Source organism: Aquarana catesbeiana, linkage group LG03 (genome assembly GCF_042186555.1).
Source record: "Aquarana catesbeiana isolate 2022-GZ linkage group LG03, ASM4218655v1, whole genome shotgun sequence".
NCBI classification, from domain to species: domain Eukaryota; kingdom Metazoa; phylum Chordata; class Amphibia; order Anura; family Ranidae; genus Aquarana; species Aquarana catesbeiana.
The window spans coordinates 683,975,742-684,000,869 of record NC_133326.1 but is presented as its reverse complement, the minus strand read 5'-3'; the positions used below and the strand labels follow the sequence as shown (position 1 = coordinate 684,000,869).

General features: G+C 44.4%; 1 protein-coding gene across 1 annotated transcript in view; it reads right to left on the bottom strand.

Annotated features, from left to right (window-relative positions):
• LOC141133537 (dynein axonemal heavy chain 2-like) overlaps positions 1-25,128 on the bottom strand; it is a 345,338-nt gene that overhangs the window by 225,867 nt on the left and 94,343 nt on the right. Inside the window, exons 11-12 of the mRNA XM_073622980.1 lie at positions 12,700-12,905; positions 2,520-2,649 (exon numbers count right to left, since the gene is read on the bottom strand). Of these exons, the coding sequence (XP_073479081.1) occupies positions 2,520-2,649; positions 12,700-12,905 (336 nt within the window). The remainder of the gene's footprint in view (positions 1-2,519; positions 2,650-12,699; positions 12,906-25,128) is intronic.

Below are 25,128 nucleotides of genomic sequence, written 5' to 3'. Positions count from 1 at the left end.
GGAAGTAATCAAGCTGTATTAAAGAGGTTTAAACCTCCCTGTGTAAGTTGTACCTATAGGCAAGCCTAGAATAAGGCTTACCTATAGGTACTGTAAATATCTCCTAAACGTGCGTGGTTTAGGAGATATTTACTGTAAACTGAGCCAAGGATGACATTTTCGCATGCGCTCTGAAGGAACGGCCACCCGTGCCGTTTCTTCAAGAGCGTGTGCCATGACCAGAGACTCCCACGTGCATGTGTGGGAGTGACGTCACGTGGCTCCAGCCAGCCACACAGCCAGAGTCCGCGGCCCCTGAAGGAAGAAGGGCGAAGATGGATGCGGCCTGCAGCAGAGGACGACGCGGGCTTACTTTGCAGGTAAGTGTCACATAATGTGCTAGTATACCATGCATACTAGCACATTATGCCTTTACTTTGCAGGGAAGAAGGAAGAAAAACCGACCAGCTTTTACTTCCTCTTCAATTAACTGCAGTGGAGAAAAGAGAGGTCAGAAAATGTGGCTCTGCTGTCGAGCAGGGTTGTGTGAAATGAGGACTGGATGGACAGGGATACAAATACTTTGGCAGGTAAAACAGCTTTTATATAAAAATTCGAACTGTGAGCTGTTTACCTGGAGTTATTTTTTGACCACTTGCAGACCGGCCACCCGCAATGTACTGCGGACATGTGGCCCGTGCAATCGGTCTGCTTCCAGGATCAGGACCAACACCAGCTGTGATTGTACACATACGGAGTTTGTCAGCAAGTCCCAGGTAATGATTCGTGGCTGGGACCTGCTGATCAGCTGTGTGCAATCACAGCCCAGAGCCCTGTGTTGACAATCAACACAGAGCTCTGTACAGAGGGAACAATCTCTCTCTTTCTTATCACTTTAAAGCAGGGATAAGAAAGAGAGAGATATGTTAGTAAAAGCTCCACACATTACACACATTTCACATTGTTAGGCACACATTTAACCCTTTGATGACCCTAAATGTTAATCCCTTCCCAGCCACATTAGTACAGTGACAGTGTATAGCAGTGTTTCTCAATTCCAGTCCTCAAGGCGCCCCAACAGGTCATGTTTTCAGGCTCTCCATTATTTTGCACAGGTGATTTGATCAGTTTCATTGCCTTAGTAATTACCACAGCTGTTTCATCTGAGCGAAATCTTGAAAACATGAAATGTTGGTAGGGTTCCCACTTTTTCTTCAAGCCAAACCCGAACACTTTAGCGGTGCACAGTACATTTTTTTGTTTTAGTATACACTATAGGATTGTAACAGACATGGGACACCTTTGGGCACTCCAAAGAGAATAGTAATGTGGCGCACATAGTGCCCCCTCACCCTCCTGTCAAGCCCTGTTCCAAGCCACATTCCTGTCTGAAAAATGTGTTCGGGTTTAAGGTGGGCTGAAACCCAGACACATGATTTAAAACCCGGACTGTCTGGGTGAATCCTGGACAGGTGGCAACCCTACCTGTTGGGGCGCCTTGAGTATTAGTACTGATTACTGTATTAGTGTCAATGGTGATGTCAGTGGCAGTAAGTCAGTTCCCCTATAGCAGGGGTCTCAAACTGGCAGCCCTCCAGCTGTTGCAAAACTACTAAGTCCCATGAGGCATTGCAAGGCTGACAGTTACAAGCATGACACCCAAAGGCAGAGGCATGGTGGGACTTGTAGTTCCGCAACAGCTGGAGAGCCACCAGTTTGAGACCCCTGCCCTATAGTGTCTGATTGCCCGCTGCACTATAGCAGTCTCATTATAAGTCACTGATCACCGTCATTAGTGGTGTAAAAAAAAAAAAAAAAAAAAAATATATATATATATATATATATATATATATATATATATATATATATATATACATATACCATAGTGTGTAGACGCTATAACTTTCATGCAAATCAATCAATATGCATGTACTGGGATTTTTTTTAACCAAAAGACATGTAGCAGAATACATTTTGCCTAAAATGTATAAAGATATTAGATTTTTTAAATTTTTTTTATTGGATATGATTTATAGCAGAAAGTAAAAAATATTGTTTTTTTTAAAAAAAATTTCGGTCTTTTTTCATTTATGTCGCAAAAAATAAAAACCCCAGTGGTGACCAAATACCACCAAAAGAAAGCTCTGTTTGTGTGAAAAAAATGATATAAATTTTGTTTGGGTACAGTGTAGCATTACTGCACAATTACCAGTAGCAGTAAAGTAGCGCAGTGCTGAATTGCAAAAAATGGCCTGAAGGGGGTGAAACCTTCCGGAGCTAGATGTATGTTCACATTTAAGTGCGGGATCAGTAGTACCATAAGAATATGCGAGTTGTGATTTTAGTTTTCACAGAATCTGCTTATAGTAGAGCAGGAGCATATTCTCTTCTTAGTATCCATTTATTCATCCCCATTGCCTCACAAGCTTGCCACTGAACTACTTCCTAGCAGCCCATTTCTTCTGCTCTCTGAACCCCTATACCTCCTATAGGAGGATACCATACAGCAGCTCTAGCGCTCCCTTGTGGTGGCACCTCACCTCTCTGGCTGACAAATGGTGGAAGACGTCCAGCAGTTCAATACCCTGCTCCGTGCTACGCACCGTCTCAAAAGCCGTCATGATGAGATTTTGCATCATCACCTCTAGATCCTTCACACTGGCACGGAACCTGTAAGAAGAACACAATGAGGAGGTAGAACAGGAAACTATTGGGATGATTAAATGAAAAGCAGTGCCAAAGTTAAAACGTGAAATAAAGAGCTCAGCTTGTTATGGACAGTTTCTTGGAGTAACATCAGGAACAGGGTTGGGCATACAGAAGCATTAAGTAGCAGGGGAGAGCTGTGGCAATCTCTAATGGGCACAGAAGCATAAGGGAAATTAAGTAGTAAATATATTGTTCTGTTGAGTAGCTGGTATTGTCACTGAATAGAGAGGACCTTATGGGGTGAATTTACTAAAGGCAAGTAGACTGCACACCTCTATAAGTGCGATTGCTCTGAGGCTTAGTAAACGAGGCAAGGCTTCACTCTACAAAAAATACCCAATCACATCCAAGTAGAATTAAAAAAAACAGCATTTTTGCTTCCACATGATTGGATGAGGGAACTCAGCAGACCTTTCCCTCATTTACTAAACTCTGGAGCAACTGCACTTGCAGAGTGCACAGAATATTTGAATTCAGTAATTCTATGCCTATGGGGTTGATTTAGTAAAGGCAAATAGACCGTGATGTGATCATCCCTGGGATGAGTGTCTGAGTGGCAACCTCAACCTGCCCCATGACTAAGCTCCGAGGGGTGGAGGGAAACACGTTGGAGGCGTGGCCTGGTTGGAGTCCAGGCTGGGGTTGCCACTCACACACTCACCCCAGGGATGATATGGATGTGCGGCCATAGGGAGACCTTCTCTACCTCAAGTCATCACAGGAGCCAGGATGAGCTCCCTCCCAGGCCAGCACTCTTAGCGGTGGATGTTTTGTACCCCGTTTAGACAGCCTGAGCGGCACACCATGCAGTTTTCTGGGTCTCAAATAGACTGTGCGCTTTGCAAAGTGCAGCTGCACTCTGCAAGTGAAGTTGCTCCAGAGCTTAGTAAATAGGGTAAATCTTCATGTTGCACTGTCCCCAACGGCTTGCTGAGTGTTGACTTCTTAGGCCTCTCTCTGGTTACCAGCAGCAGGGTACTTTGGTTGCTAGGGGTTTCCACTTTGGTTGCTATGGGTTTCCACTTCTCCCACCCTTACTCCCGCTTGCTAGTTACTCAATGACCAGTCCGGGGTATTTGTGTTTTTGTATTTTATTTTGGAACTTGGGTGGGACAAGGAATGAGTGGAATACACCAACTGGAACTATTTACAATGGATAAGGACAACTCTTGCTTGACCTCACCGGATTACTTGTGGAAGCAGTCACACTGCTTTAACCATACAGCCACATGTATGGAGGGATTAAGTCTTGCTCTCACTAGCAGCAGACATGATGCACTACTTTATCTTCAGGATACTCTATAGTATCCCCTTTACTCACGCCTGTCCACTGACTCTTCTAGCTGAATGGTGGTGTTGCCCTCACTCGGCAGGCCCCAAAGACACAGGTCTGTACTCAGAGTAGGCAGAATCAGATTCTTCATGGTGTTTCCCTTCCAGTCAGCTCTGCAGGACCTCTGGGTTCAGCTTCTTTTTCTCTCTAGGCCCCTGGGTCGACCACCCAGGGCCGCACGACCACCTTCGCGTAGGAAAGGGCAGCCGCCCCCTCCCTCCTGGACTTTATTCCCTGGCTTAACTAACCCTGAGCACATGTGCCGGGGGATTTAACTACAGTATCCCAGCATGCAATGCAGCACTTCTCCTCTGCCAATTGCCAGTACTGTAACAAAGCTTGTGCACTCACTTGTCGGGTCCCCTCCCACTGTCCAATATGCCTCCCTATTGGACCAGTGAGGGACGGTCAAATAAGCTGAGCTGCACCTGAGCAGAATGAGCAACCCTAACGAATAGATCCTGCTCACCGGTAGGCAGAGAGCACTCTAATGCCCCTTACACACGATCGGATTTTCCGAAACAAATGTTGGATGTGAGCTCGTTGGCTGAAAGTCCGACCGTGTGTATGCTCCACTGAACATTTGATGTCAGACTTTCCGCTAAATGTTGGCTGACAGGTTCTCAAATTTTCCACCAACAAAACTTTGTTGTCGGAATTTCCGATCGTGTGTGCACAAGTCCGACGCACAAAAGTCTACGCATGCTCAGAATCAAGCATAAGGAGCTGCACTGGCTATTGAACTTCCTTTTTCTCGGCTCGTCAAACGTCTTGTACGTCACCACATTCCCACATTCGTAATTGTTGGCCAACATTTGTGTGACTGTGTGTATGCAAGACAAGCTGGAGCCAACATCCTTCAAACAAAAATCCACGGTTTTGTTGTCGGAAAGTCCGATCGTGTGTACGGGGCATTTGTTTTACCTGACCATCTTCCTGATAAGCAGAAAGATCAAAAACTATACTCTATTCTAGCATCTACCTAGGAGGTTGCTACATTCACTTTGCAAAGAATACCCATCACATGCAAGGAAAATTTTAAAAAATGCATTTTTTTTTGCACATGATTGGATGATGGAAGTCAGCCGCTCTTCATCTCATTTACTAAGCTCTGGAGCCACTGCACATTGCAAAATGCACAGTCTATTTGCAATTAGTAAATTAACCCCTTATGTATCACCAATAATAAGTGCTACCCTGAGATACAAAGTGCCGACTGAACCTTTCAACAAGATTCAGATTTCACTCTATAATATTTTTAAGTAGAAGCCTCTAGGTAATCTGCACTGGCAATAGTCAAAATGCTGCAGGCAACTGAAATGAATACTAAATTATAAGCCTCAAGGGTAAAGGTCTGGGCAGCTGGCATTCAGGAATCCCAACAGACATCTTCTAATATAATGAAACCAGCTACTCGGTAACATCCAGTGCATCAATTTTTTATTGGCTACATGGTAGGATACAGTAGTAACCTGCTAACACATAGTCAAAGCTATGCGTAAAGCTGTCCATAGACGGTTCGAATCTCAGCTGGGATTCGAACCATCTATGGGCAACCTGAATCCATCAATCAACTTGGGTACAACCAGCATGTTGGATTTTCAGCATGTGATTATTTCCAGCAGCTATAGCTGCTAAAATAATCACTGTGTTCTCCTGGCAGGGATGGATCCCTGCGCCCCTCTGCCAGGAGAACACAATAGCTCTGCAGGAGGGATTGCCCCATCAACATTGACATGGGGGCAAACAAGTGATTTTCTTTCCTGCAACTGATGGCCCGTCTAAGCGCGTTACTGCTGTTTACTGCCATGTAGCCAATAAAGAATTGATGCAATGGCTATTACGAATTATCCAGCTTCATTATATTAGTGGATTATTGCTATGTTCCAAAGGCACTTGAACCGCAGCACCGGTTTTCAGTCTTCCAGGTAATTTGCTGTAGACCGTTTTTTTCTCTGTTGGACTGTGTTTAAAGCCGAACAGACAACAGTCAAAAAGGACCTTTGAGGTTATAACCCTATTACCAGTCAGGCTTTTCAGAATGAGAGAACAATGTGATTGCAACCATCAGTTGCAATGCAAAGCAGCTAGGGGATGTTGAGTGTTGGATGACATTGGTTAAAAGCAGTTGGATCTGGACTTGTTCTGTAATGTTAAAGATGTTTCGTAGCCTACCAAGCTACTTCTTCAACATTTCCATATCGATTGGATTAAGATGTCATAGGGTGTGAATACACAGCATGTGCTGAGGTATCATCCTGACACTCTAGGAACTGAAGAAGTGGCTAGTAAGGTATAAAACACCTTCAACAATACAGAACAAGTCAAGTTGAGTGTGATTTCCCACCACTATATAGCGTGTGTTGAATAAATGAGAACCTTCACAGACATGGTTGTTGGAGAGTGGATGAGCAGTGGACCAAAGTTTTAAGTTTTAGATATGAGATGCTATGACTGGTGTTGGAGAACCAGAGCATTTAAGAAAAGAGCTGTTCAGCAATGGGGATGGACTGCATAGAAAAAACACAAGAAAGCTTTTTTGAGAAGATTTCAGCAAAGAAGTTTGAAATGTCTTGGCTACATGGACAAGGCTATCTTACGTAGCAGAGTAAGCTGTGTTCATTACTTCAGCAGTTGTCTTGATTAGCCGGGAAAAGTTGCTGAGCTATTGCATTTTTATTTAACATGAATTATTGAACACATGGGAATAGATGTTGATTAGCTTGGAAGTGTTTTTGGTTTACAGCAGGGAGGTGTTGAGCATAACAGTAAAAATCATGAGGAGCTGCAGTACGTTTCTGAATAGCTAAGGGACATTTTTGGGTAGCAGACAGAGTTTTTGAGCAATTGGAGAGAATTGTTGAGTGTCTGGGAAGAGTTTTTGAGTAATAATTGACAAAAGAGTGTTGCTAAGTAGCTGAAAAAAAATCTTTTGCGTAACCGTTGTATGTGGGAAGAGTTTTGGGGTGACTGCTACTCATCTTTGAATAACAGCAGCATGTTGTGGGACAGAGGTGTAACCAGAACTTTTAGGGCCCAGGTGCAAGAAACCATGACCTAACCCACTGGTCCCGAGGCCCTTTCCTTTGGTCCTAGGGCTCTTTCCATCAGTCCCAGGGCCCTTTTCTCTGGTCCCGGGCAGCCATCTGAAGTGTAAAATGGTGTTCCCAGTTCATCAAAGCAACCTATAGATTATGTAATAATTATAATAAATGGGATCTTTAGTTTTGCACGTGCATGGAATGCAGCAATCTATGGCTCCCATGCCCAGTCATTGACAAGCCATATCCTGACCTGAGACAACTATATAAGTATGTAAATTCTGCATTGGCTTACAGGCAGCCCTCTGAATGGCGGAATACCCTCCACCCTTGAACACGGCCCTGGACAGACACCTGAGCACTGGAGGACATTCCCCTGACAAGGCCGCAGGCGGTGTATCTAGTAATGCAGAAGAACATGATGGATGATGGGTACACACACACACACAGCCTTGCAGTTACTAAAACGACCTCCAGCAGAAGAAATTGGTTGTTCTGCCACTGTTGTGGGAGAAGTCCATAAGTTGAGAGCTGTAGTGAGCAGCTGATTTGCTATGGCAGGTATTTGAGTAAGAGTTTTAGAGTTTAGGCTTTATTGAGTAACATTTGAGAGTTCTTGAAGCTTATGGGTAGCTATGGATCACTTTTAATATGAGCCTGGCATCCTCTGAACCCATCTCTAGCCAAACTCACACTTTTCACTCCAATGAGGCATAAAAAAACAGGCGGATTTCGAAGTGGGAACGACCCAGCTCACCACTAACTGGAGTAAAAAAAAAGAGTGCAAGTTTGGAGTTTGGCTCAAGTTCGGAAGACGCCTGAGCTCATCCTCATTTTTGAGTAACAGCAGAAAGTTGTGGGAGAAGTCAATATGTTAAAACGGTGAGCATGTGTAGAGGGTTGTTGATTTGCTACTACAGGAATATGAATACGTGGGGAGAGTTGGGAGGTTTGGAGTAACATTTGAGCGTTCTTGAATAAGTGGGAGCTCTTGAGTGGTGGAGAAAAGTTGAGGGTAGCTAGGGAGAGTTTTTGAGTAACACCGGAGCATCTCAAAAAAAGGTGGAGAGAACTGTTGAGAGTTCTAGAGCTATGCAAAGCTGTTGAGTAAGTGGAGGATGAGTGGCGGGAGAAAGTAAGTGATTAGCAGTAGATGACAGTTTCGAGAAATAAAGAAGTACTTTGCTGAACAACAGTAGGAAGTTGTACTAAGCCGCAGGGGGGATTTGGGAAAAGTAGTTGGATATTTGAAGAGTTGCATAAAGTAGTTGGAGGAAGTGGTTTTCCCATGAAATACTGAGATTTGTGTGGGATTATTGTACAATAATAAGAGGCTGAATAATAGAGATGAAATTGCTGCACATTTCAGTAAACTAGTGTATTGTTCTCCTAATGTAGACATTGTTTCACCACGTTTCACATTATGGAGATTCTCTGTAGGACAATACATGGTGTTTATGATACCCAAAACCTTCTGCAACTGCATTTTCCTGGAAAGTGTTATGCCCCGTACACACGGTCGGATTTTCCGATGGAAAATGTGTGATAGGACCTTGTTGTCGGAAATTCCGACCGTGTGTAGGCTCCATCACACATTTTCCATCGGATTTTCCGACACACAAAGTTTGAGAGCAGGATATAAAATTTTCCGACAACAAAATCCTTTGTCGGAAATTCCGATCGTGTGTACACAAATCCGACGGACAAAGTGCCACGCATGCTCAGAATAAATAAAGAGATTGAAAGCTATTGGCCACTGCCCCGTTTATAGTCCTGACGTATGTGTTTTACGTCACCGCGTTCAGAACGATCGGGTTTTCCGACAACTTTGTGTGACCGTGTGTATGCAAGACAAGTTTGAGCCAACATCCGTCAGAAAAAATCCTAGGATTTTGTTGTCGGTCCGAACAAAGTCTGACCGTGTGTACGGGGCATTGCAGTGAGAAAAAAAAGTATTTGATCCCCTGCTGATTTTGTACGTTTGCCCACTGACAAAGAAATGATTGGTCTCTAATTTTAATGGTAGGTTTATTTTAACAGTGAGTGATAGAATACCAACAAAAATATCCAGAAATGTCAAAAAAGTTATAAATGGATTTGCATTTTAATGAGTGAAATAAGTATTTGATCCCCTATCAATCCGCAAGATTTCTGGCTCTCAGGTGTCTTCTATACAGGTAAAGAGCTGAGATTAGGAGCACTCTCTTAAAGAGAGTGCTCCTAATCTCAGCTTGTTACCTGTATAAAAGATACCAGTCCACAGAAGCAATCAATCAGATTCCAATCTCTCCACCATTGGATTGTAGACCTACACAAGGCTGGAAGGAACTACAAGACCACTGCCAAGCAGCTTGGTGAGAGGGTGACAACAGTTGGTGCAATTATTCACAAATGGAAGAAACACAAAATAACAATCTCCCTCAGTCTGGGACTCCATACAAGATCTCACTTCGTGGAGTTTCAATGATCATGAGAATGGTGAGGAATCAGCCCAGAACTACATGGGAGAATATTGTCAATGATTTTAAGGCAGCTGGAACCATAGTCACCAAGAAAACAATTGGTAACACACTATGCCGTGAAGGACTGAAATCCTGCAGTGCCCACAAGGTCCCCCTGCTCAAGAAAGCACATGTACAGGCCCGTCTGAAGTTTGGTAATAAACATCTGAATGATTCAGAGGAGAACTGGGTGAAAGTGTTGTGGTCAGATGAGACCAAAATCAAGCTCTTTGGCATCAACTTGCCGTGTTTGGAGGAGGAGGAGGAATGCTGCCTATAACCCCAAGAACACTATCTCCACCATCAAACATGGAGGTGGAAACATTATGCTTTGGGGGTGTTTTTCTGCTAAGTGGACAGGACAACTTCACCACATCAAAGGGACGATGGACGGGGCCATGTGCCATCAAATCTTGGATGAGAACCTCCTTCCCTCAGCCGGGGCATTGAAAATGGGTGTGGATGGGTATTCCAGCATGACAATGACCCAAAACACACGGCCAAGGCAACAAAGGAGTGGCTAAAGAAGAAGCACATTAAGGTCCTGGAGTGGCCTAGCCAGTCTCCAGACCTTAATCCCATAAAAAAAATGTGGAGGAAGCTGAAGGTTTGAGTTACCAAACGTCAGCTTCGAAACCTTAATGACTTGGAGAGGATCTGCAAAGAGAAGTGGGACAAAATTCCTCCTGAGATGTGTGCAAACCTGGTGGCCAACTACAAGAAATGTCTGACCTCTGTGATTGCCAACAAGCGCTTTGCCACCAAGTGCTAAGTCATATTTTGTGAAGGGGTCAAATAGTTATTTCACTCATTAAAATTCAAAAAGGTTAAAAAAAGATTTGCAAGTCCAGACCTGCCGTAGCAGCTCCTGCCATGCTGCTACAGCCTTGCTATAAGCCTTACAGTGGTAAGGGGGACTGTGAAGGGGAGCCATTTGTAAAGAGGGACTCTAATGACAGGGGAGCTCTGATGGGAACCTTAATGTAAGGGGGGGGGGCTCTGATAGGGACCCTGATGTATGTGAGAACTTTTATAGGAACCCTGATGTGATGGAGAACTTTAATGGGGACTGTGATATAAAGGGCGACTCTGATGTAAGGGGAGAATCATTCATTTATAAAAAATGATTTGGCCTTGTTTTGCATACCCTGTCTGCTATTCTGGTTATGACTTTTGACTCCTGCTTTTGGTCTGTCTGTAGTTTGCCTGGAGCTTTCATGATAAAACTCTGCCTTACAACCACCTATCCGGACCTCTGTCTGCTTACCTATTATACTGTTGCTTGATGATTCTTTCCAGTTTGGCAGCTGCCACCACTAGGGCAATACCTGAGGGTTATGACCTGATAGGGTCAAGTGGCGAAGTCCAAATCCCTTTTAAAAACCAGGTACTCAGACTTCATGCCTTGGGGAGGCCATGCCATTGGTGACACCAAGAGTCCACACAACAGCTATATAATATGGTGGACACTAACAGAAGCAAAAATTAACTGCACAGAAACAAATTAATAAAGTGCTTTTGAAAAGATATTTTTCTCTTTTGACTGAAGCTTTCTTCACAGCTGATCAATAAGCAGAAACATTGCTTACATATTTGAGTCCATTTCCTTATACACCGATCAGAAGGTATATCTACCTGTCTCACGTAGATATACTGCGGCACAATAGCTCGCCTGGGCGAAAACCCCGTATGGGTACATCCTTCCCTTTTAGAGCCGCCAGATCGCACGAGAGCCAGCACGGGGATTTGTGTGTGTAAACACACAAATCCCTGTTCTGTCAGGGGAGAGGAGACCTATCGTTTGATCCTAAGTAGGAACAATGATAGGTCTCACCCAGTCAGTCCTATCCTCATACAGTTAGAACACAATGAGGGAACACACATTTAACCCCTTGATCGCCCCCTAGTGTTAACTCCTTCCCTACCAGTGACATTTACACAATCAGTGCATTTTTATAGCACTGATCGCTGTATAAATGTCAGTGGTCCCAAAAATGTGTCAAAAGTGTGCGATCTGTCCGTCGCAATGTCACAGTAGTGCTAAAAATCACAGATCACTGCCATTACTAGTAAAAAAAAAAATAATAACAATAATGCTGATGTGAAAGAAAACGTGATTCATCAGACCAGGCCATCTTCATCCATTGCTCTGTAGTCCAGGCCTGATGCTCATGGTAGACGCTTGTGGCGGTGGACACGCTGGTGGCGGTGGCACCCTGACCAGTTTGCAGGTACGCAGCCCCATAAACAACAAACTGCTATGCACTGTGTGTTCTGACACCTTTCTACTGGAACCAACATTAACTTATTACAGTAGCTCTTCTATTGGATCGGAGTCGGACTACACAGTCCAGCCTTCACTCCCCACATGCATCAATGATCCTTGGCCACCCATGACCCTGTCCCCAGGTTTCCTTCCTTGGACCACATTTGGTTGGTCCTGACCACTGCAGACCGGAGACATCCCACAAGAGCTGCAGTTTTGGAGTTGCTCTGACCCAGTTGTCTGGACATTACAATTGGACTTTGTCAAAGTCCCTCAGATCCTTACACTTGCCCATTTTTTCTGCTTTTAACACATTAACTGCAGGCACAACATGTCCACTTAATAAATCACTGCTAAATATATCCAGCCCACTTTAAAATGCCAATGTAACAAGATAATCAGTGTTGATCGCCTTACCTGTCTGTGTTCATTATGCTACAGCTAATTGGTGTATATTATAATGAGTTTAAAAACCCCATCATGTTAATAAAAACAACAAACCTGAGCTTTGCCATTTGTTCTATATTGACTTGCTGTACAATGGGAAATATATTACAGCTCTTTCTTTTGCCTGAGAATGGCTCTGTGAACATAGCAAGGCTAAGACCAGCCAAAGACAGACAGGTGTCTTACTAAGATCAACATGGAGTGGACAGTCCGGTCTATCCCCAAACCAGTTTTGGGTTTATGTTGCAACCTAACCAATGAGCAGCAGAGAAACACCTCTTTCCCTCTTTCAAAGGTTAAGAGTGGCCATGTTCCATGGGGCTTTTAAAATAACTTATGATGGGAAGATAAAAATGTAGACAGGGTCTGTGGAGTGATAGGAATGATCTGTTGGATGGAAGACTTATAGAGCATTATAGCCACCTGTTATAGTTGTCATGCCAGGTGGTATTTTTCACATCCAGTATGGTCTTCTTCACCGCTTTGAGAATGAGAAGGTTCTTCTGGAAGGTGTCTTCAATCTCCAGCAAGCTGCTAGTAATCTGGGGACCACTCTGCCCAGGAAAGCAGGGGAGAGGAGTCTGCTGTCCATCCTCCCATCGTCCAAACTGTTGCTGACACAGACACACCTAGAAAGCAAAGTGAAGACAATCTTGTCATGTAATGCAATGGTCTAGAGCTCATTATAAAATAATGCATACACAAACAATGCAAAAATAGAAGTTTGAATTTTAATAAACGTATGAAAAAACACTGTTCCAGGAGTGTTAAGCAAATGGATCAATCCAGTTACCCTCCCATTATATCTTTGAAAAAACTTCCATCAGAATGTAAACCCACCTATATAACTAAAGCTATAGAGCAGTGGTCTCCAAACTGTGGACCTTTGCATACCTTTATCTGGCTCTTGAGACACTATTCCTTCCACTGATACGAAGCACTATTCCATCCATTGACACCAACAATTGGGCACTATTCCTCCCACTGACACCAATGATTGGGCACTATTCCTCCCACTGACAGCAATAATAAGGCACTATTTCACCAACTAATACCAATGATGAGGCACTATTCCTCCCACTGACACCAATGATGAAATATTATTCTTCCCACTGATACCAATGATGGCCACTATTCCTCTCACCGACTCCAATGGGCACTAATATTCCCCCTAATGCCAAAGATGGGGAATGGTTTACTCCCACTGGTGCCAGGACACTTTTCTACTCCCACTGGCCACAGTCTGGCCCCCCTAAAGTAAACAGGTCCTTTGTTTAGAAAGTTTGGAGAATCCTGTTCTAGAATATTGAGTAGATCTTGAATTCAGTAGACCCTCAGTGTTTCAAGGAGCAACAGCCGGCAAAAAGCAGGACAGATACTACAGCAGTGTGAGTCTTCAGATGGATGATCTGAGGAAACAACAGTAGCAGAGTAAGCTGACTGATGGCCAGGAGCATACAAACAGAGTCTATGTTCCGTATTGAGTAATGGCAGACAATAGCTGAGGTAACAGTCACATGATCAGAATAACCACAAACAAGCTAGGTAACACAGTCAGAAAAATACACTATAGTAATTCAAGGCATGAACGTTCAAGAGAAGTAAAGAAGTAAAAAAAAATGGCAGACATCTGTCCAGGGCATAAACAGACAAGCCTGTGGCCTTGCTTTAAACTAAAGTCTACTAATGAGGTCAGGTGTGCACAGCAGAGACCTGAGCTGCATGATCAACAGATGGCCACAATTCAAGGCTAATGATTACAAGTATGTTATAATTATACCTACCATAACTATTTTAATACTTGCCCCATTACACTATCTAGGCTAGCCCCACTCCAGTCTTGAACGCTGAGCATAGTTTACACACTTTTCCTCCTGTTCCTCTAATTTTTCTGCTATGTGTCTGTTCCTGCTGAGCAAACACTGTTAACATGATGTTATTATTATGATTAATATTATGTCTATTATTAATATAATTATTACCAGGGCTTCTTTTCTCACAGAATAGGTGCAGGAACTGCCCCCTTCTGAGTCACTTTTTATCTCCGCCCCCTACCCACCTCTGAGCACCATTCCTTGGTTTCACTCCCTACCCACCTCTCAGTACTGCCCCTTTTAGAGAGTACAGAGCCAAGTATAATTGTGTGGTGCTGAGTAATTTGTATAAAATTTGTTAATGATAGCAAGAAAAGTAGTAAAATAGATTCCCGACAGCCAGCAGCAATAGACCCCCCCAGCAACAATAGATTCACTCAGAGACAACAGACCCCCCCTAGCAATCATGGACCCCCACAAAGAAATACCACCCAGCAGCAACAACATATCTCCCAGCAGCCAGCATTAATAGACTATCCAGCAGCCAGCTACAATAGACCCCCTCCATCAATAGTAGATCTCTTCCAGCAATAATTGACCCACAAGCAACAATAGACCGCCACTCAAAAATAGATCCGCTCCAGCAACAATAGACCCTCCAGCCCACCCCAGCACCCCTTGCCATTACATACATTCAGTGCTGCGTTCCCGCTGAAAAAATGCCCTGATTATTATTATTATTATTATGTCATTGTTATGTCTTGTTTAATCTCTAGTTAAAAGCCAATCTGAAAACCTTCTGCTTCCTCTTGGCCTTACTTCAAATCTCACATTTCTCTCTGTCTAGAGATTTTTTATCATAGGTCCTTTTTGGTCCCCTTCTTTTCTGTATTGTATATATATATATATATATATCCATGCCTAATGCCTCTTGCTGCAAGTGTGCAGGCCCAGATCCCAGTGCAAGGATGGTGGGAAGCCCTCATAATGGGTACAGAAGGCGTGCAGACCTGAAAACTCAGCACAGGGATAGTGGGAAGCCCTCATAATGGGTACAGAAGGTGTACAGACCTGGGAACTCAACACAGGGATGGTGGGAACCCTTCATAAAGGCAAAGCAGGTGTGCAGACCTGGGAACTCAGCACATGGAAGGTGGGTACCCTTCATAAAGGACACAGAAGGTGTGCAGACCCAGGAACTGAGCACAGGGATGGTGGGAAGTCCTTACAATTGATACAGAAGGTGTGCAGACCCAGAAACTCAGCACAGGGATGGTGAGAACCCCTCATAATGGGTACAAAAGGTGTGCAGACCTAGGAACTCAGCACAGGGATGGTGGGAACCCTTCATAATGGGTACAGAAAGTGTGCAGACCTGGGGACTAAGCACAGGGATGGCGAGAACCCTTCATAAAGGGCAAAGGAGGTCTGCAGACATAGGAACTCAGCACAGGGATGGTGGGAAACTGCCATTCTGCTCCTTGACAGTGAGGTGTGAGGTTGCTCCTGTGCTTCCAGAGACTAAGGGCTGGAGTTGCTTCTCTGCCCCTGGAGGGATGCTGGATCCTGGGATAGACCCTGGCGGGGGCCCCCTGGATAGGCCTGTGGAAGATACTGGGCCTGGCCCAAGGAGTGATGAGTCCCTGTCTGCCTTTAGACAGAGGATTGTTGGTAAGCTGAAACGGATTGAGAAAGAAGAGGAGAAATTGTTGATTTTGATGGCTGAATTTAGGAAGAAAAAACAGATTTGTACCACACTATAAAGCAAGAAGAGACCGGCTCTGAGGCCTGAGTTGAAGAACAGGCTGTGAAGAAGCAGAAAGAATTGGTGAGCTCTCTGAAGGAGAATAGTGGAATATTTAAAGAAAAAAATATAGAAATGATGAACGATTCAGCCGAATGAAGAGAGGAGCCGCTTCCTGCATGGAAAGTGACCCACTCAGTGAGGAGATGCAGGTACCGACAGAGTCAGCAGAGAGTGAGAAAGTGGGCCCGGAGTATGAGCCCAGTTCTTCAACACCTCAGGCATCTGCTGAGCCCTCAATGGCGGAGGCCTCTGTCTCCCTCCCTCTGCAGCACCAATATGGAACATCTGAGCAGGAGGTTGAAGGTACTGGCATGCTGGAATTCAAAGGTAACAACACAGCAAGCAGGTACAGTGTGTGTGCAAGATGGGGATGTGGACTTTATTAATGACAATGAGCTTACTGAGGGTTGTAGTACTACGGGCAGTCAGCCCAGACCCATAGACAATGTGCAGCATGAAGTGCAGTCTGAATTACCTGCTGAAAACAAAGCTTCAGATCAAACTGGTGAGAGTAACTGTCAGCTTCTGGGGGAAGAGTCTGCAGTGAGGAGCTCCATGGACAATACAGTGATTTTGCCTGGACCAGACACAGCGGCTGTTGCTGAGAATGGTGGAGGAGATGCTGGGGGCAGTAGTGCTACAACTCTCCAGGAGTCTGCAGCAGCCAAGACTGTGATTGAACCCGGGAAAGAAGCTGAGTGTTCAGAGCAGGGGGAGAGGATAGGTCCTGCCTCTGCTAATCAGAAGACTGCTATCCCAGCTGATTCAGACTCTCTGCCAGCAGGTTTGAATGTGTCTAAGGACAAGACTGCAAATGCTGGTGCTGTAAGAGAAACTTATGCTGGTATTGCTGCTACAGGATCTGGGAAGGGGCAGCAAGTAGGGAAGGAATATGAAAATGTTTGATCTTCCCCCTGTTTAAAAGGAGGAATGTTGTTCAATTAAAATGGGAGGGCGGTGGAATCCCCCCACATAGGAGGGCAGTGGTGGATAAGATTTTGCAGATGGGGTTTAGGCCTGAAGATATCTTCACCCTGATCAGTCCGGCAGGTTCCTATGGGTATGATTTGTCCTTTATCCGTCCGGAGTCTTTGGACATATTTTGGGAGAGAGGGCTGGAAAGGGCTCATCCCCAAGCTTGTATCACGCCAGCCACTCAATAAAATGATGACAATTCTTGTCCGCAATGAATCCATACCGCAAGGGGATTTATCTGTATGGTTAAGGAGGTAAGAAGACGTCCTGAGCCCCCTAAAGAAGATTTTGGACAATCGGGGAATATGGAGGGGGGGGGGTGCAGTTAAAATTAAAAGTAATTGACAATGTTGTCCAGCGTCTGCCATCCTCAGCTTTTCTGGGGAGGGACAGGCTGACCATCTTCTACCCAGGCCAGCCAAAGCTATGCAATAAGTGTGGAGATAAAGGGCATCTTGCATCCTCCTGTCCAGTGATGAAGTGCTCTCTGTGTCAGGGTATAGGACATTTGGCTAAGGATTGTAATATTATAAGGTGCAATCTGTGCAATGCGGTGGGACATCCTTACAGTCAGTGTCCTGAGGCAATGCACAACAAGGCTGAGCTCATGAAAGAGTTCTTCCGCCTGGACATGGAGGATGCTCAGAGCTCAGCAGTGCCTGTGAGTCCATATGAGTCTGTGCCAATGCCCAATGTGTCTGTGTCTTCCCAGTTCCCCCAGTCTGTGCCAATACCCAGTATATCTGTGTCTTCCCAGTCTGTGCATTTACTTAGTGTGCCAGTGTCTTCCCAGTCTGTAGGTAAGGTTTCAGTTACCAAGAATGTGTCCATTCCTTCCATGTCTTCTAAAATTGCAGAGGCAGCAAGAGGTGCTGAGGCAGGTGCATCAAGTGCAGTGCCAGTCCCCCTCCCCCGACGCTGCAGGGCTTCTACTGAGGATCGTGGGGTGCAGAGGAGTGGGGAAAATGGTGAAGAGGCTGGCCTGGTGGTAGATAAGGGAAGGGAGAGTGGGGGGGGGGGAGGATAGGTGTGGGGAGGATAAAAGGAGGAGGGGCAAAAGAAAGAAAAAAAAAAGAAGTACAGTTACCTTAAGTCCTAAGGTTTTGCCTTTGGCAAATAAGTTTGAAGTCCTGTCAGATGATGATGATGATGAATGGGACTCGTTGAGTACTGCATCCTCTATGGATGATGAGTGTCAGGGTGCAATGAAGCGCGCTGGTTCTCCAGGGAGAGGGAATAGTCAGGCTAAGAAACGGCTGCCTCAACTACCCTAATGGCAGTTCCCACTTCGTTTTTTATAAAGGCTACATGCATGGTGACGGTGATGTTCCTTAGTCTGGCTCTCCCGTAGAAATTATGTTGTGCGCAATTTGGTTTGCACCATTTATTATGTTCTTGTTTTTTTTTTGTTTTGTATAGTCATATTCAATTATTTTGTAATTATGTTTTATTTATTATGGTTTTATTGTATATACGTTGTTGTTTGTAAGATTTTTCCATAAACAAAATGAACCCTTCATAGAAGGCACAGCAGGTGTACAGACCAAGGAGCTCAGCACAGGGATGGTGGCAACCTCTCATAATGGATACAGCAGGTGTGCAGACATGGGAACTCAGCACAGGAATGGTAGGAACCCCTCACAATGTGTACAGCAAGTGTTGGGAAAAAATCCTGAAAGAAAGAATGCAGCCACCACACCCAAGGAATGGTAAGATGTAACATATTACAATTTTGTTCTTGGGTTTGGGTACGCTTTAAGCATTTTGGGCAGCGTTCTCTCTTACGGTGTTGTTGTGGTGAATGTTATTACCTTCTTTTTAAATCCTCAGTATGTCTTAAACTGCACAGCACTGGGTAAGAAGATGTTAGCCCTTTTTAAATCAATAATAAGAAGAAAATACAGGATAATGGACCTCCTGCTGTAAATTATAAGGATATTATGACTCACCGAGGAGTTCAGCTTCTACATAATGGTACAAGGCTACATTCCAAAGATGATGGAGCAATGGGGGTAAATTTAATATCGCATAAATTTATTTGAAGGGTATATTAATCCATAAGTCAAATGGAAGTTGGCCTGAACCGCACGACACTCGCTGTTCTGTCGGGTGGGGCTTTACTTAAATGACAGTAATTTAAAGGGAACAAGTTGCGAGCTCTCGGCTTGTATGATGAACATTACAGGCTGAAAGCAGACACCATGAGGTACAATCCCAGACACCAATTACATTATCAGCAGGACCTGCAAAGACTTCTGTTCTGAACTTCAGGCAGCTGTAAAGAAAAACCAATCAGTGAAGTAATTTATTCATTAAAGAACTCATTAAATGTATGAGTGTACCTGAATATGTCTTGGTATAAGCCTCCTACATTCCTATTGGGACAGGGAGATCCAGCACTAGGAGCCAATCAAACTCTGCTGCCATGAAATCTCAAGCAATGTTATCAGCCTTGCTCTATGCTCCCATGTGAACTACAGAACTCCCCTGCAATTAAGGTATGGGGAAGAGTGGGGCACTTCCTGTCTCAGGGCGACAACCCGGATCTGCCATACAGTGCAGTGAGTGAGCATTGTCAACCAAGGACAGGAAATGTGTTATTGTCAGGATTACCAGGTAAACGTAAAAGGATATAAACCTTAAAAAAGAAACCTAATGTAATCACCACTTCTAAATAGTGGAGCTGCAATACATTCAATTTTTGTTCTTGAGTTTGGATAAGCTTTAGGTTATGTCACCAGTTTAGATGTGTTGTCTGGGGGACTGGTGCTTTTTCTAGACATATATTTCCAGGATCAACTTTGGATGTTCTATCTTTGATTTTGTGGACAACTGACAAAGCCCTGTGGGAGGTCCACACTTTTCTGGACAGGATGGAAAGGAAGATCTAAGTGTGGGATATTTGTATTTCGGATATTTACATCTAATTAGTTTCCGCTCCCCATGGGATCCCCTGCAGCCCTCCCAGCATACAAGATATTTATGCATATACGGTGACATTGATTTTATAGTCTTGGATTGATTGTTATATATGACGCACAGTATCATCAACCTCCTGCTGTCTCCTGAAGAAGTAGACCGTTGGTCTAAGACACATGTAGAGTTGTTTGTTACATCTTGGTGCCTATCTTATGTTTTGGAAAACTACTAATATGAACTATTGTTTGTAAAGGATCTCATTTATCCAGGTTGTGGTATGGTTAGTAGTCAGGGGCATAGATAAGGGGGATTAGGGGGGTCCAAACCCTTCCTAGAGCACCCGTGGCACTATAATAGTAGCTGTGCACCGAAAGCACTGCAGCTGCCATTCCTGGTACCCGTCAGAGAGGCAAAAGCAGTTCATAGTGAGGGAGGATCTCATAATCTGCTTCTCAGCTCCAGTCACATGACACAGGCGAGGGAGGACTTCCCTTCACTCTGAAATGTCTGGTCTTGTGAGTAAATTTCATGGAGAGAGCAGACCTATACTGGGAAGGGAATCTGCACTGGGAAGGGGAGATCTGTATTTGTGGGGCGGGGGGAAGGAAACTCTACCAGGAGATCTCTACCAGTAGGAATTGTACTTGGGTGAGGTAGTCTTTACTAGTGGGGAGGGGGGGGGGGCATCGGTCTGTACTGAGGGGATTTTTATTTGGGGAAGGAGGTAATTTTTTTGTTGTATTCTGTATACTAACCTGTGTGTTACACACTCCTGATTCCTGCACTCTGTGCATTACACACTCCTGACTCCTGCACTCTGTGCATTACACACTCCTGACTCCTGCACTCTGTGCATTACACACTCCTGACTCCTGCACTCTGTACATTACACACTCCTGACCTCGCCACTCTGTGCATTACACATTCCTGACCTCTGCACTATGTGCATTATACACTCCAGACTCCTGAACTCTGTGAATTACACACTCCTGACTCTTGCACTCTGTGCATTACACACTCCCGACCTCTGCACTCTGTGCATTACACACTCCCGACCTCTGCACTCTGTGCATTACACACTCTTGACCCCTGCACTCTGTTCATTACACACTCCTGACCCCTGCACTCTGTGCATTACACACTCCCGACCCCTGCACTTTGTGCATTACACATGCCTGACCCCTGAACTTTGTGCATTACATACGCCTGACCCCTGCACTTTGTGCATTACACACTCCTGGCCTCTTCACTCTGTGCATTACACACTCAGACCCCTGCAATCTGTGCAATTTACACTCCTGACCTCTGCACTCTGTGCATTAAACACTCCTGACCCCTGCACTTTGTGCATTACACACCTGAACCCTGCACCTTGTGCATTACACACTCCTGACCTCTGCACTTAGTGCATTACACACTCCTGACCCTTGCACTTTGTGCATTACACACTCCTGACCCCTGCACTCTGTGCATTACATGCCTGACCCTTGCACTTTGTGCATTACACAATCCTGACCTCTGCACTCTGTGCATTACACATTCCTGACCCCTGCACTCTGTGCATCACACACTCCTGACCCCTGCACTCTGTGCATCACACACTCCTGCACTCTGTGCATCACACACTCCTGACCCCTGCACTCTGTGCATTACACACTCCCAATCTCTGTTAAGCTCTTGCTTGTGGCATAGTAATTAAAGAATATGTTTTGGATACAAGCACTGTGCGTATGTCACCCTGTGCGCAATTTTACCACACCCACAATTTGCCTAATTAGTTTTCTCTAGATGCCTGAAGCTGAACCTTCTCCTCCCCCCTCCCCCCCCAGGAAAAAACAATATCCACAGCCCTGCTAGCAGTAGGTGGCCACATTTAACTGGATTTGTTTTGTAATGTTAAAGAAGTTTTGTAACTTGCCCATGCGATGTCTTCAGAGAAGTTAAGAAGTTGCTTGGTCAAGCCACAAAAGATCATCAACATTACAGAACAAGAACAAGTTCAGCTGAAGGTCAGAGAGTGGTAGAAGACACTGGGTGACACAGGACACTCCACGGTTACTTGGAACTGGACTCAGGATGCCTGCACGTGCAATCAAGGTGAGAGCCATAAGAAAGACCATGCAGGGTCTACTAACCCATGTGGTATTCCCAAAAGCACCCAGCAAGGAGTGATGGGCTTTGCTGCTGATGGCTCCCAGGTTGTGGCCCACATTTAACTGGATTTGTTTTGTAATGTTAAAGAAGTTTTGTAACTTGTCCATGCCATGTCTTCAGAGAAATTAAGAAGTTGCTTGGTCAAGCCACAAAACATTATCAACATTACAGAACAAGAACAAGTTCAGCTGAATGTGACCAACTGCTACTATATATAATATGAAGTATGTGGTTTTAGTAAACCTGACATTGCATTAATCGCAATGGTAGTTTAAGACAAGGAGGTTCTATGCCAAAGTATATTTCTAGAGTCTGTATCTACCAGAAACAGCCTGAGCAGGGCTTGGTAGTAGCAGCAGGGATGTTGTGGTGGTGAAGGCCACAAAGGGAACACTTGAAAAATATTGGTTCCTTGAATGTCAGAGAGTGGTAGAAGACACTGGGTGACACAGGACACTCCACGGTTAGTTAGAACTGGACTCAGGATGCCTGTATGTTCAATCAAGGTGAAAGCCATAAGAAGGGCCATGCAGGGTCTATGGACCCATGTGGTATTCCCAAGAGCACCCAGCAAGGAGTGATGGTCTTTGCTGCTGATGGCTCCCAGGTTGTGGCCTACTAAAGTTGATAATACACCAACAGAATGTCATTCAAACAGTAATTCTAAAAATGAATTCAGAACATTTGGTGGGACCATTATGGACTTGACAAATTTCATTTGAAAACCCTGAAGAATTTTGTTTGATTGCCACGTCAATGTTTCAAATACTATGTTTGGTTTGGGAATTAACATTTTTTTTCCCTGAATGAAAATCACATTCACAGAATTTCATTTGTTTGAGATTGTATTTTTTTTTCTGGTGATGGCTCCAAGGTTGTGGCCCTCTAAAGCTGGTAGTCCAACAGCAGAATTTCATTTGTTTGAGATTTTTATTTTTTCTGCTGATAGCTCTCAGGTTGTGGCCCTCTAAAGCTGGTAATACAATGGCAGAATTTAATTTGACCGGAAATTCTGAAAAATAGTTCATCAAAGCATTCGATGGTAGCATCCTTCTCCTTTGATTTCCCTTTACAGGATGGTTGAGAACAATCATCTAATTGACCCAGATCAGTTTTAGAAAACTGAACAAGCATTTCAAAAACCAAATTCTACTGGTATATGGCCAGGAAAACTCATCCGACAAGGCACCTATTCAGCAGGAAGTATGAGAACACAGAAGTGAGAGTCACTTGCAGCACTTATGTGCTGGGAACCCAGGACAAACTCTGGAGACACAGGAGGCTCGGCAGATAGCATACTGATGCGGTGACTGAATGCCATGAACATCTTGTTATCATCAGTGCCATCTAGTGGCCATAATGTGGTATTTTCCTGATACACTCCATTTTTTATGAATGACTAACATTCAACGTGGAGGGAAACTAGCCTAACAACATGTGAGGGGATTTGAATCAGAGAAAAAGTTCACTTCTGCGATGGAGGAGGTGAGCAGTAATGACTAGGCCTTACTTAGCAAGGTCCTGGGAGCATTCCAGTCAGGCTTCATGAGGTCTGTTAATGGCCTACACCTATAGAAAGGGCATTAACTAGTGAGAGCTGCAGAGTTTGTTTTTATCTACAGACGCACCTTATCTACATTGGCAGGTTTTTTTTTTTTGTAAAGGTGAACTTACCCTTTAAAAACGGAAATGATTAAAAATAGAAAATATTGCATTTGTCCACTAGATGGTGCTAAGTATCATAGGAAACGCTTGTGATGCTTAGCACCATCTAGTGGCCAAATGCAGTACTTTGCATTTTGAATCAATTAAAAATATTAGACCCACACAGGAAGTAGCCTAATGATATTAGTTTTGTTTTTGTTTTCCCAATTCACAGAGAACAAATGTACATGCATTTTCATTGGACAAACTGCAATTTTTTTTTAATAACACACCCCATAAACTTTTGTTCAGAGATCTCACTGCTGGAATCCCTGAGAGATATAAGAAGCGAGGGCATGGTGTGCACGCTACTTTATAACAGTTCTAAAATTCAATTTGGAGTGGACTGACCATTTAAGGAATGGCAAAGCAGTTAAATGGAATGGCTTTATAAAACCCCGTACAGAGCAGTAACTGAAGCCATTTTCAAAAATCGGTTTTCCTTCTATTATTTATGCAGCGTGAGCTTCAAATTCCCCTGAATCTTTTCACCGCTGGAAACAGCCAGCAGAAAGTACAGATAATAAAGGAGTTATTTCTTGCATTCGATGGCGTGTTTTTATTGCTTGCCTAATAAAGGTGACGCTATGGGCTTCGACTGTAGGACTCTGCACCAATAAAACGAGTAATGATGTAAAACGTAACTAATGAGTAGGCTTCTAGTTGTTGCAGGACTACAAATGCCAGCATGCCTTGACTTGATCGATTTAAAAAATCTGTTGCAAAGCCACCATGAGCAGAAAGTTTAGCCTTGCTGAAGCTTAAAGTGGAGCTATGGACAAATAAAAATCTGTGAGTTTTGGTCTTCTGGGCCCCCAGAAGCATTCAATGGTTCCTCCTGACAGCAGGACAAAGTAATGACATAGGGGGTTGGCATTAAGTGCAGTGGGGGGGACCAGAAGACCAACACTCCCAGAAGTGTCCCTTTCAAGCACCATGACTTTGCTGATATCAAATCATAGCTAAAGATCACTTGTAGGTATTGGAGAGTACACTATGCAGTAAAGCAGTGGTCTCCAAACTGCGGCCCTTGGCCTGTTTTTATCCAGCCCATGGAGCACTATTCTATCCATTCACACCAGCAATTGGGCATATGTCTTCCCACTGACACCCAGAGGCGGCTCTCTAATTAGGCAAATTAGGTGGTCGCCTAAGGCCTCGCACTCACAGGGGCCTCGCGGCCGCCTAATTTACCTGTTCTCAATCACTGAAGTTGACGCTGGCGGCTCCGCCTACCCCCACTGGGACTCTGTGGCCCAGGAGCTGACGGGCAAATCGGATACTGCCCGCAGCCTGAGGAATAGCAGCCTCATCACTGAGCGTCCCAGTCCGTGGGGCCTCATGTGTAAGTTTTGCCTAAGGCCTCACAAAGCCTAGAGCCACCTCTGCTGACATCAATGAAGGGGCACAATTCCTCCCAATGACACCAACAATGGAGCACAGTTCCTCCCAATGACACCAACACTGGGGAACAATTCC